At 59.5% G+C, this 13,115-nt stretch overlaps 1 protein-coding gene across 1 annotated transcript in view; it reads right to left on the bottom strand.

The window, feature by feature from the left end:
- Positions 1-13,115, bottom strand: part of LOC140399675 (ribonuclease P protein subunit p21-like) — a 48,100-nt gene that overhangs the window by 21,768 nt on the left and 13,217 nt on the right. Inside the window, exon 3 of the mRNA XM_072489219.1 lies at positions 12,954-13,106. Coding sequence (XP_072345320.1) covers positions 12,954-13,106 — 153 coding nt within the window. The remainder of the gene's footprint in view (positions 1-12,953; positions 13,107-13,115) is intronic.

The raw sequence follows: 13,115 nt of genomic DNA, 5'->3' as shown, positions 1-13,115 counted from the left end.
ACTACCAGAAGGATGTGGAGGCTTTAGAGAGGGTGCAGAAGAGATTTACCAGAATGTTGCCTGGTATGGAGGGCATAAGCTATGAGGAGCGATTGAATAAACTCGGTTTGTTCTCACTGGAACGAAGGAGGTTGAGGGGCGACCTGATAGAGGTATACAAAATTATGAGGGGCATAGACAGAGTGGATAGTCAGAGGCTTTTCCCCAGGGTAGAGGGGTCAATTACTAGGGGGCATAGGTTTAAGGTGAGAGGGGCAAAGTTTAGAGTAGATGTACGAGGCAAGTCTTTTACACAGAGGGTAGTGGGTGCCTGGAACTCACTACCGGAGGAGGTAGTGGAGGCAGGGACGATAGGGACATTTAAGGGGCATCTTGACAAATATATGAATAGGATGGGAATAGAAGGATACGGACCCAGGAAGTGTAGAAGATTGTAGTTTAGTCGGGCAGTATGGTCGGCACGGGCTTGGAGGGCCGAAGGGCCTGTTCCTGTGCTGTACATTTCTTTGTTCTTTGTTCTTTGTCAGTGCTGAGACAGCGCCGCACTGTCAGAGGGTCAGTACTGAGGGAGTGCCGCACTGTCAGAGGGTCAGTACTGAGGGAGTGCCGCACTGTCAGAGGGTCAGTACTGAGGGAGTGCCGCACTGTCAGAGGGTCAGTACTGAGGGAGTGCCGCACAGTCAGAGGGTCAGTACTGAGGGACTGCCGCACTGTCAGAGGGACAGCACTGAGGGAGTGCTGCACTGTCAGAGGGTCAGTACTGAGGGAGTGCCGCACTGTCAGAGGGTCAGTACTGAGGGAGTGCTGCACTGTCAGAGGGTCAGTACTGAGGGAGTGCCGCACTGTCAGAGGGTCAGTGCTGAGACAGCGCCGCACTGTCAGAGGGTCAGTACTGAGGGAGTGCCGCACTGTCAGAGGGTCAGTACTGAGGGAGTGCCGCACTGTCAGAGGGTCAGTACTGAGGGAGTGCCGCACTGTCAGAGGGTCAGTACTGAGGGAGTGCTGCACTGTCAGAGGGTCAGTACTGAGGGAGTGCTGCACTGTCAGAGGGTCAGTACTGAGGGAGTACCGCACTGTCAGAGGGTCAGTACTGAGGGAGTGCCGCACTGTCAGAGGGTCAGTACTGAGGGAGCGCCGCACTGTCAGAGGGTCAGTACTGAGGGAGTGCCGCATTGTCAGAGGGTCAGTACTGAGGGAGAGCTGCACTGTGAGAGGGTCAGTACTGAGGGAGTGCCGCACTGTCAGAGGGTCAGTACTGAGGGAGTGCCGCACTGTCAGAGGGTCAGTACTGAGGGAGTGCTGCACTGTCAGAGGGTCAGTACTGACGGAGTGCCGCACTGTCAGAGGGTCAGTACTGAGGGAGTGCTGCACTGTCAGAGGGTCAGTACTGAGCGAGTGCCGCACTGTCAGAGGGTCAGTGCTGAGACAGCGCCGCAATGTCAGAGGGTCAGTCCTGAGGGAGTGCCGCACTGTCAGAGGGTCAGTCCTGAGTGAGTGCTGCACTGTCAGAGGGTCAGTACTGAGGGAGTGCCGCACTGTCAGAGGGTCAGTACTAAGGGAGTGCCGCACTGTCAGAGGGTCAGTACTGAGGGAGTGCTGCACTGTCAGAGGGTCAGTACTGAGGGAGTGCCGCACTGTCAGAGGGTCAGTACTGAGGGAGTGCCGCACTGTCTGAGGGTCAGTACTGAGGGAGTGCCGCACTGTCAGAGGGTCAGTACTGAGGGAGTGACGCACTGTCAGAGGGTCAGTACTGAGGGAGTGCCGCACTGTCAGAGGGTCAGTACTGAGGGAGTGCTGCACTGTCAGAGGGTCAGTACTGAGGGAGTGCCGCACTGTCAGAGGGTCAGTACTGAGGGAGTGCCGCACTGTTAGAGGGTCAGTACTGAGGGAGCGCCGCACTGTCAGAGGGTCAGTACTGAGGGAGTGCTACACTGTCTGAGTGTCAGTACTGAGGGAGTGCCGCACTGTCAGAGGGTCAGTACTGAGGGAGCACCGCACTGTCAGAGGGTCAGTACTGAGGGAGTGCCGCACTGTCAGAGGGTCAGTACTGAGGGAGTGTCGCCCTGTCAGAGGGTCAGTACTGAGGGAGCGCTGCACTGTCAGAGGGTCAGTACTGAGGGAGTGCTGCACTGTCAGAGGGTCAGTACTGAGGGAGTGCCGCACTGTCAGAGGGTCAGTACTGAGGGAGTGCCGCACTGTCAGAGGGTCAGTACTGAGGGAGTGCCGCACTGTCAGAGGGTCAGTACTGAGGGAGTGCCGCACTGTCAGAGGGTCAGTACTGAGGGAGTGCCGCACTATCAGAGGGTCAGTGTTGAGGGAGTGCTGCACTGTCAGAGGGTCAGTGCTGAGAGAGTGCCGCACTGTCAGAGGGTCAGTACTGAGGGAGTGCCGCACTGTCAGAGGGTCAGTACTGAGGGAGTGCCGCACTGTCAGAGGGTCAGTACTGAGGGAGTGCTGCACTGTTAGAGAGTCAGTACTGAGGGAGTGCGCACTGTCAGAGGGTCAGTGTTGAGGGAGTGCTGCACTGTCAGAGAGTCAGTGCTGAGGGAGTGCCGCACTGTCAGAGGGTCAGTACTGAGGGAGTGCCGCACTGTCAGAGGGTCAGTACCGAGGGAGTGCCGCACTGTCAGAGGGTCAGTACCGAGGGAGTGCTGCACTGTCAGAGGGTCAGTACTGAGGGAGTGCTGCACTGTCAGAGGGTCAGTACTGAGGGAGTGCCGCACTGTCAGAGGGTCAGTACTGAGGAAGCGCCGCACTGTCAGAGGGTCAGTACTGAGGGAGTGCCGCACTGTCAGAGGGTCAGTACTGAGGGAGTGCTGCACTGTCAGAGGGTCAGTACTGAGGGAGTGCCGCACTGTCAGAGGGTCAGTACTGAGGGAGTGCTGCACTGTCAGAGGGTCAGTACTGAGGGAGTGCCGCACTGTCAGAGGGTCAGTACTGAGGGAGTGCTGCACTGTCAGAGAGTCAGTACTGAGGGAGTGCCGCACTGTCAGAGGGTCAGTACTGAGGGAGTGCTGCACTGTCAGAGGGTCAGTACTGACGGAGTGCCGCACTGTCAGAGGGTCAGTACTAAGGGATTGCTGCACTGTAGGAGGGTCAGTGCTGAAAAAGTGCTGCACTGTCAGAGGGTCAGTACTGAGGGAGTGCCGCACTGTCAGAGGGTCAGTACTGAGGGAGTGCTGCACTGTCAGAGGGTCAGTACTAAGGGAGTGCCGCACTGTCAGAGGTCAGTACTGAGGGAGTGCCGCACTGTCAGAGGGTCAGTACTGAGGGAGTGCCGCACTGTCAGAGGGTCAGTACTGAGGGAGTGCCGCACTGTCAGAGGGTCAGTACTGAGGGAGTGCCGCACTGTCAGAGAGTCAGTACTGAGGGAGTGCTGCACTGTCAGAGGGTCAGTACTGAGGGAGTGCCGCACTGTCAGAGGGTCAGTACTGAGGGAGTGCCGCACTGTCAGAGGGTCAGTACTGAGGGAGTGCTGCACTGTCAGAGGGTCAGTACTGAGGGAGTACCGCACTGTCAGAGGGTCAGTACTGAGGGAGTGCCGCACTGTCAGAGGGTCAGTACTGAGGGAGTGCCGCACTGTCAGAGGGTCAGTACTGAGGAAGTGCCGCACTGTCATAGCGTCAGTACTGAGGGAGAGCCGCACTGTCAGAGGGTCAGTACTGAGGGAGTGCCACATTGTCCGAGGGTCAGTACTGAGGGAGTGCCGCACTGTCAGAGGGTCAGTGCTGAGGGAGCGCCGCACTGTCAGAGGGTCAGTACTGAGGGAGTGCCGCACTGTCAGAGGGTCAGTGCTGAGAGAGTGCTGCACTGTCAGAGGGTCAGTACTGAGCGAGTGCCGCACTGTCAGAGGGTCAGTGCTGAGACAGCGCCGCACTGTCAGAGGGTCAGTGCTGAGGGAGTGCCGCACTGTCAGAGGGTCAGTACTGAGGGAGTGCTGCACTGTCAGAGGGTCAGTACTGAGGGAGTGCCGTACTGTCAGAGGGTCAGTACTAAGGGAGTGCCGCACTGTCAGAGGTCAGTACTGAGGGAGTGCCGCACTGTCAGAGGGTCAGTACTGAGGGAGCGCTGCACTGTCAGAGGGTCAGTCCTGAGAGAGTGCCGCACTGTCAGACGGTCAGTACTGAGGGAGTGCTGCACTGTCAGAGGGTCAGTACTGAGGGAGTGCCGCACTGTCAGAGGGTCAGTACTGAGGGAGTGCCGCACTGTCAGAGGGTCAGTACTGAGGGAGCGCCGCACTGTCAGAGGGTCAGTACTAAGGGAGTGCCGAACTGTCAGAGGGTCAGTACTGAGGGAGTGCTGCACTGTCAGAGGGTCAGTACTGAGGGAGTGCCGCACTGTCAGAGGGTCAGTACTGAGGGAGTGCCGCACTGTCAGAGGGTCAGTACTGAGGGAGTGCCGCACTGTCAGAGGGTCAGTGCTGAGGGAGTGCCGCACAGTCAGAGGGTCAGTACTGAGGGAGTGCAGCACTGTCAGAGGGTCAGTACTGAGGGAGTGCCGCACTGTCAGAGGGTCAGTACTGAGGGAGTGCCGCACTGTTAGAGGGTCAGTACTGAGGGAGCGCCGCACTGTCAGAGGGTCAGTACTGAGGGAGTACTACACTGTCTGAGTGTCAGTACTGAGGGAGTGCCGCACTGTCAGAGGGTCAGTACTGAGGGAGCACCGCACTGTCAGAGGGTCAGTACTGAGGGAGTGCCGCACTGTCAGAGGGTCAGTACTGAGGGAGTGTCGCACTGTCAGAGGGTCAGTACTGAGGGAGTGCCGCACTGTCAGAGGGTCAGTACTGAGGGAGTGCCGCACAGTCAGAGGGTCAGTACTGAGGGAGTGCAGCACTGTCAGAGGGTCAGTACTGAGGGAGTGCCGCACTGTCAGAGGGTCAGTACTGAGGGAGTGCCGCACTGTCAGAGGGTCAGTACTGAGGGAGTGCCGCACTGTCAGAGGGTCAGTACTGAGGGAGCGCCGCACTGTCAGAGGCTCAGTACTGAGGGAGCGCCGCACTGTCAGAGGCTCAGTACTGAGGGAGCACCGCACTGTCAGAGGCTCAGTACTGAGGGAGCACCGCACTGTCAGAGGGTCAGTACTGAGGGAGTGCCGCACTGTCAGAGGGTCAGTACTGAGGGAGTGCTGCACTGTCAGAGGGTCAGTGCTGAGGGAGCGCCGCACTGTCAGAGGGTCAGTACTGAGGGAGTGCTGCACTGTCAGAGGGTCAGTACTGAGGGAGCGCTGCACTGTCAGAGGGTCAGTACTGAGGGAGTGCTGCACTGTCAGAGGGTCAGTACTGAGGGAGTGCTGCACTGTCAGAGGGTCAGTACTGAGGGAGTGCCACACTGTCAGAGGGTCAGTACTGAGGGAGTGCCGCACTGTCAGAGGGTCAGTACTGAGGGAGCTCAGCAAAGTCCGAGGGTCGGTACTGAGGGAGTGCAACACTGTCAGAGGGTCAGTACTGAGGGAGCGCCGCACTGTCAGAGGGTCAGTACTGAGGGAGCTCAGCAAAGTCCGAGGGTCGGTACTGAGGGAGTGCCACACTGTCAGAGGGTCAGTACTGAGGGAGTGCCGCACTGTCAGAGGGTCAGTGCTGAGGAAGTGCGGCACTGTCAGAGGGTCAGTACTGAGGGAGTGCCGCACTGTCAGTGGGTCAGTACTGAGGGAGTGCCGCACTGTCAGAGGGTCAGTGCTGAGGGAGTGCCGCACTGTCAGAGGGTCAGTCCTGAGGGAGTGCCGCACTGTCAGTGGGTCAGTACTGAGGGAGTGCCGCACTGTCAGAGGGTCAGTGCTGAGGGAGTGCGGCACTGTCAGAGGGTCAGTGCTGAGGGAGTGCGGCACTGTCAGAGGGTCAGTACTGAGGGAGTGCCGCACTGTCAGAGGGTCAGTACTGAGGTAGTGCTGCACCGTCAGAGGGTCAGTACTGAGGGAGTGCCGCACTGTCAGAGGGTCAGTACTGAGGGAGTATCGCACTGTCAGAGAGTCAGTACTGAGGGTGTGCTGCACTGTCAGAGGGTCAGTCCTGAGGGAGTGCCGCACTGTCAGTGGGTCAGTACTGAGGGAGTGCCGCACTGTCAGAGGGTCAGTGCTGAGGGAGTGCGGCACTGTCAGAGGGTCAGTGCTGAGGGAGTGCGGCACTGTCAGAGGGTCAGTACTGAGGGAGTGCCGCACTGTCAGAGGGTCAGTACTGAGGTAGTGCTGCACCGTCAGAGGGTCAGTACTGAGGGAGTGCCGCACTGTCAGAGGGTCAGTACTGAGGGAGTATCGCACTGTCAGAGAGTCAGTACTGAGGGTGTGCTGCACTGTCAGAGGGTCAGTACTGAGAGAGTGCTGCACTGTCAGAGGGTCAGTACTGAGGGAGTGCTGCACTGTCAGAGGGTCAGTACTGAGGGAGTATCGCACTGTCAGAGAGTCAGTACTGAGGGTGTGCTGCACTGTCAGAGGGTCAGTACTGAGGGAGTGCTGCACTGTCAGATGGTCAGTACCGAGGGAGTGATGCACTGTAAGAGGGTCAGTGCTGAGGGAGTGCCGCACTGTCAGAGGGTCAGTACTGAGAGAGCGCTGCACTGTCGGAGTGTCAGTACTGAGGGAGTGCTGCACTGTCAGAGGGTCAGTACTGAGGGAGCGCTGCACTGTCAGAGGGTCAGTACTGAGGGAGTGCCACACTGTCAGAGGGTCAGTACTGAGGGAGTGCTGCACTGTCAGATGGTCAGTACCGAGGTTGTGCTGCACTGTAAGAGGGTCAGTACTGAGGGAGTGCCGCACTGTCAGAGGGTCAGTACTGAGGGAGCGCCGCACTGTCAGACGGTCAGTACCGAGGGAGTGCTGCACTGTCAGAGGGTCAGTACTGAGGGAGTGCCGCACTGTCAGAGGGTCAGTGCTGAGGGAGTGCCGCACTGTCAGAGGGTCAGTACTGAGGGAGTGCCGCACCTTCAGAGGGTCAGTACTGAGGGAGAGCCGCACTGTCAGAGGGTCAGTACTGAGGGAGTGCCGCACCTTCAGAGGGTCAGTACTGAGGCAGTGCTGCACTGTCAGAGGGTCAGTACTGAGGGAGTGCTGCACTCTCAGAGGGTCAGTATCGAGGGAGTGCTGCACTGTCAGAGGGTCAGTATCGAGGGAGTGCCGCACTGTCAGAGGGTCAGTACCGAGGGAGTGCCGCATTGTCAGAGGGTCAGTACCGAGGGAGTGCCGCACTGTCAGAGGGTCAGTACCGAGGGAGTGCCGCACTGTCAGAGGGTCAGTACTGAGGGAGTGCCGCACTGTCAGAGGGTCAGTACTGAGGGAGTGCCGCACCTTCAGAGGGTCAGTACTGAGGGAGTGCTGCACTGTCAGAGGGTCAGTACTGAGGAAGTGCTGCACTGTCAGAGGGTCAGTACTGAGGGAGTGCTGCACTGTCAGAGGGTCAGTACTGAGGGAGTGCCGCACTGTCAGAGGGTCAGTACTGAGGGAGTGCCGCACTGTCAGAGGGTCAGTACTGAGGGATTGCTGCACTGTCAGAGGGTCTGTACTGAGGGAGTGCCGCACTGTCAGAGGGTCAGTACCGAGGGATTGCTGCACTGTCAGAGGGTCAGTACCGAGGGAGTGCCGCACTGTCAGAGGGTCAGTACTGAGGGAGTGCCGCACTGTCAGAGGGTCAGTGCTGAGGGAGTGCCGCACTGTCAGAGGGTCAGTACTGAGGGAGTGCCGCACTGTCAGAGGGTCAGTACTGAGGGAGTGCCGCACTGTCAGAGGGTCAGTACTGAGGGAGTGCCGCACTGTCAGAGGGTCAGTACTGAGGGAGTGCTGCACTGTCAGAGGGTCAGTACTGAGGGAGTGCCGCACTGTCAGAGGGTCAGTACTGAGGGAGTGCCGCACTGTCAGAGGGTCAGTACTGAGGGAGTGCCGCACTGTCAGAGGGTCAGTACGGAGGGAGTGCCGCACTGTCAGAGGGTCAGTACTGAGGGAGTGCCGCACTGTCAGAGGGTCAGTCCTGAGGGAGTGCCGCACTGTCAGAGGGTCAGTACTGAGGGAGTGCCGCACAGTCAGAGGGTCAGTACTGAGGGAGTGCAGCACTGTCAGAGGGTCAGTACTGAGGGAGTGCCGCACTGTCAGAGGGTCAGTACTGAGGGAGTGCCGCACTGTCAGAGGGTCAGTACTGAGGGAGTGCCGCACTGTCAGAGAGTGAGTACTGAGGGAGTGCCGCACTGTCAGAGGGTCAGTACTGAGGGAGCGCTGCACTGTCAGAGAGTGAGTACTGAGGGAGTGCTGCACTGTCGGAGGGTCAGTACTGAGGGAGTGCTGCACTGTCGGAGGGTCAGTACTGAGGGAGTGCTGCACTGTCAGAGGGTCAGTACTGAGGGAGTGCTGCACTGTCAGAGGGTCAGTACTGAGGGAGCGCCGCACTGTCAGACGGTGAGTACTGAGGGAGCGCCGCACTGTCAGACGGTGAGTACTGAGGGAGTGCCGCACTGTCAGAGGGTCAGTACTGAGGGAGTGCTGCACTGTCAGAGGGTCAGTACGGAGGGAGTGCTGCACTGTCAGAGGGTCAGTACTGAGGGAGTGCCGCACTGTCAGAGGGTCAGTACTGAGGATAGTGCCGCGCTGTCAGAGGGTCAGTACTGAGGGAGTGCCGCACTGTCAGAGGGTCAGTACTGAGGGAATGCCGCACTGTCGGGGGGGTCAGTACTGAGGGAGTGTCGCACTGTCAGAGGGTCATTATTGAGGGAGTGCTGCACTGTCAGAGGGTCAGTACTGAGGGAGTGCCGCACTGTCAGAGGGTCAGTGCTGAGGGAGTGCCGCACTCTCGGAGGGTCAGTACTGAGGGAGTGCTGCACAGTCAGAGGGTCAGTACTGAGGGAGTGCCGCACTGTCAGAGGGTCAGTACAGAGGGAGTGCTGCACTGTCAGAGGGTCAGTACTGAGGGAGTGCCGCACTGTCAGAGGGTCAGTACTGAGGGAGTGCCGCACTGTCAGAGGGTCAGTACTGAGGGAGCGCCGCACTGTCAGAGGGTCAGTACTGAGGGAGTGCCGCACTGTCAGAGGGTCAGTACTGAGGGAGTGCAGCACTGTCAGTGGGTCAGTACTGAGGGAGTGCCGCACTGTCAGAGGGTCAGTACTGAGGGAGTGCCGCACTGTCAGAGGGTCAGTACTGAGGGAGTGCCGCACCTTCAGAGGGTCAGTACTGAGGGAGTGCTGCACTGTCAGAGGGTCAGTACTGAGGAAGTGCTGCACTGTCAGAGGGTCAGTACTGAGGGAGTGCTGCACTGTCAGAGGGTCAGTACTGAGGGAGTGCCGCACTGTCAGAGGGTCAGTACTGAGGGAGTGCCGCACTGTCAGAGGGTCAGTACTGAGGGATTGCTGCACTGTCAGAGGGTCTGTACTGAGGGAGTGCCGCACTGTCAGAGGGTCAGTACCGAGGGATTGCTGCACTGTCAGAGGGTCAGTACCGAGGGAGTGCCGCACTGTCAGAGGGTCAGTACTGAGGGAGTGCCGCACTGTCAGAGGGTCAGTGCTGAGGGAGTGCCGCACTGTCAGAGGGTCAGTACTGAGGGAGTGCCGCACTGTCAGAGGGTCAGTGCTGAGGGAGTGCCGCACTGTCAGAGGGTCAGTACTGAGGGAGTGCTGCACTGTCAGAGGGTCAGTACTGAGGGAGTGCCGCACTGTCAGAGGGTCAGTACTGAGGGAGTGCCGCACTGTCAGAGGGTCAGTACTGAGGGAGTGCCGCACTGTCAGAGGGTCAGTACGGAGGGAGTGCCGCACTGTCAGAGGGTCAGTACTGAGGGAGTGCCGCACTATCAGAGGGTCAGTACTGAGGGAGTGCCGCACTGTCAGAGGGTCAGTACCGAGGGAGTGCTGCACTGTCAGAGGGTCAGTGCTGAGAGAGTGCCGCACTGTCAGAGGGTCAGTACTGAGGGAGTGCCGCACTGTCAGAGGGTCAGTACTGAGGGAGTGCCGCACTGTCAGAGAGTCAGTACTGAGGGAGTGCCGCACTGTCAGAGGGTCAGTACTGAGGGAGTGCTGCACTGTCAGAGGGTCAGTACTGAGGGAGCACCGCACTGTCAGAGGGTCAGTGCTGAGGGAGTGCTGCACTGTCAGAGGGTCAGTACTCAGGGAGCGCCGCACTGTCAGAGGGTCAGTGCTGAGGGAGCTCAGCAAAGTCCGAGGGTCAGTACTGAGGGAGTGCCACACTGTCAGAGGGTCAGTGCTGAGGGAGTGCCGCACTGTCAGAGGGTCAGTCCTGAGGGAGTGCCGCACTGTCAGAGGGTCAGTGCTGAGGGAGTGCCGCACTGTCAGAGGGTCAGTGCTGAGGGAGCTCAGCAAAGTCCGAGGGTCAGTACTGAGGGAGTGCAGCACTGTCAGAGGGTCAGTGCTGAGGGAGCGCCGCACTGTCAGAGGGTCAGTACTGAGGGAGTGCTGCACTGTCAGAGGGTCAGTAGTGAGGGAGTGCCGCACTGTCGGAGGGTCAGTACTGAGGGAGTGCCGCACTGTCAGAGGGTCAGAACTGAGGGAGTGCCGCACTGTCAGAGGGTCAGTACTGAGGGAGTGCCGCACTGTCAGAGGGTCAGTACTGAGGGAGTGCCGCACTGTCAGAGGGTCAGTACTGAGGGAGTGCCGCACTGTCAGAGGGTCAGTACTGAGGGAGTGCCGCACTGTCAGAGGGTCAGTGCTGAGGGAGTGCTGCACTGTCAGAGGGTCAGTGCTGAGGGAGCTCAGCAAAGTCCGAGGGTCAGTACTGAGGGAGTGCCGCACTGTCAGAGGGTCAGTACTGAGGGAGTTCCGCACTGTCAGAGGGTCAGTACTGAGAGAGTGCCGCACTGTCAGAGGGTCAGTACTGAGGGAGTGCCGCACTGTCAGAGGGTCAGTACTGAGGGAGTGCCGCACTGTCAGAGGGTCAGTACTGAGGGAGTGCTGCACTGTCAGAGGGTCAGAACTGAGGGAGTGCCGCACTGTCAGAGGGTCAGTACTGAGGGAGTGCCGCACTGTCAGAGGGTCAGTACTGAGGGAGTGCTGCACTGTCAGAGGGTCAGTACTGAGGGAGTGCCGCACTGTCAGAGGGTCAGTACTGAGGGAGTGCCGCACTGTCAGAGGGTCAGTACTGAGGGAGTGCTGCACTGTCAGAGGGTCAGTACTGAGGGAGTGCCGCACTGTCAGAGGGTCAGTACTGAGGGAGTGCCGCACTGTCAGAGGGTCAGTACTGAGGGAGTGCCGCACTTTCAGAGGGTCAGTACTGAGGGAGTGCCGCACTGTCAGAGGGTCAGTACTGAGGGAGTGCCGCACTGTCAGAGGGTCAGTACTGACGGAGTGCCGCACTGTCAGAGGGTCAGTACTGAGGGAGTGCCGCACTGTCAGAGGGTCAGTGCTGAGAGAGTGCCGGACTGTCAAGAGGGTCAGTCCTGAGGGAGTGCCGCACTGTCAGAGGGTCAGTACTAAGGGAGTGCCGCACTGTCAGAGGGTCAGTACTGAGGGAGTGCTGCACTGTCAGAGGGTCAGTACTGAGGGAGTGCCGCACTGTCAGAGGGTCAGTACTGAGGGAGTGCTGCACTGTCAGAGGGTCAGTACTGAGGGAGTGCTGCACTGTCAGAGGGTCAGTACTGAGGGAGTGCCGCACTGTCAGAGGGTCAGTACTGAGGGAGTGCGGCACTGTCAGAGGGTCAGTACTGAGGGAGTGCCGCACTGTCATACCGTCAGTACTGAGGGAGAGCCGCACTGTCAGAGGGTCAGTACTGAGCGAGTGCCGCACTGTCAGAGGGTCAGTACTGAGGGAGTGCCGCACTGTCAGAGGGTCAGTACTGAGGGAGCGCCGCACTGTCAGAGCGTCAGTACTGAGGGAGTGCCGCACTGTCAGAGGGTCAGTACTGAGGGAGTGCCGCACTGTCAGAGGGTCAGTACTGAGGGAGTGCCGCACTGTCAGAGGGTCAGTACTGAGGGAGTGCTGCTCTGTCAGAGGGTCAGTACTGAGGGAGTGCTGCGCTGTCAGAGGGTCAGTACTGAGGGAGTGCCGCACTGTCAGAGGGTCAGTACTGAGGGAGTGCCGCACTGTCAGAGGGTCAGTACTGAGGGAGTGCCGCACTGTCAGAGGGTCAGTACTGAGGGAGTGCCGCACTGTCAGAGGGTCAGTGCTGAGACAGCGCCGCACTGTCAGAGGGTCAGTACTGAGGGAGTGCCGCACTGTCAGAGGGTCAGTACTGAGGGAGTGCCGCACTGTCAGAGGGTCAGTACTGAGGGAATGCTGCACTGTCAGAGGGTCAGTACTGAGCGAGTGCCGCACTGTCAGAGGGTCAGTACTGAGGGAGCGCCGCACTGTCAGAGGGTCAGTACTGAGGGAGTGCCGCACTGTCAGAGGGTCAGTACTGATGGAGTGCCGCACTGTCAGAGGGTCAGTACTGAGGGAGTGCCGCACTGTCAGAGGGTCAGTACTGAGGGAGTGCTGCACTGTCAGAGGGTCAGTACTGAGGGAGTGCCGCACTGTCAGAGGGTCAGTACTGAGGGAGTGCCGCACTGTCAGAGGGTCAGTACTGAGGGAGTGCCGCACTGTCAGAGGGTCAGTACTGAGGGAGTGCCGCACTGTCAGAGGGTCAGTGCTGAGGGAGCGCCGCACTGTCAGAGGGTCTGTACTGAGGGAGTGCCGCACTGTCAGAGGGTCAGTACTGAGGGAGCGCCGCACTGTCAGAGGGTCAGTACTGAGGGAGTGCCGCACTGTCAGAGGGTCAGTACTGAGAGAGCGCCGCACTGTCAGAGGGTCAGTACTGAGGGAGCGCCGCACTGTCAGAGGGTCAGTACTGAGGGAGTGCCGCACTGTCAGAGGGTCAGTACTGAGGGAGTGCCGCACTGTCAGAGGGTCAGTGCTGAGAGAGCGCCGCTCTCGCTCTCCCAGATTCTCCCTCCTTCCTCTGCCTCTCCCTGACGCTCGCCCAGCTGCCCCCCTCGCTCTGTCGCTCAGTCCCGTCGAACCGCCCTGTCCTGAATGTCCGCTCCCCTGCCCCTGGCTCTCACCTGTCTCAGCGGGGAGCTGGGCCGCGTGTGGGGTCGGTGTTTGCAATTGGGCCTCTGGTCGCTCCGTCCAAAGGCTGTACCCCGGTTGCCTGGGGAACCGCTTGGTCAATCCACAGGTCAGACATCTCACAATGGTCACCCGTTGTCCCCGCTCTGTAATAT

The sequence above is a fragment of the Scyliorhinus torazame genome, chromosome 23 (assembly GCF_047496885.1).
Source record: "Scyliorhinus torazame isolate Kashiwa2021f chromosome 23, sScyTor2.1, whole genome shotgun sequence".
Classification (NCBI taxonomy): domain Eukaryota; kingdom Metazoa; phylum Chordata; class Chondrichthyes; order Carcharhiniformes; family Scyliorhinidae; genus Scyliorhinus; species Scyliorhinus torazame.
The sequence above is the reverse complement of the archived record's forward strand: the minus strand, read 5'-3'. Positions and strand labels throughout refer to the sequence as shown.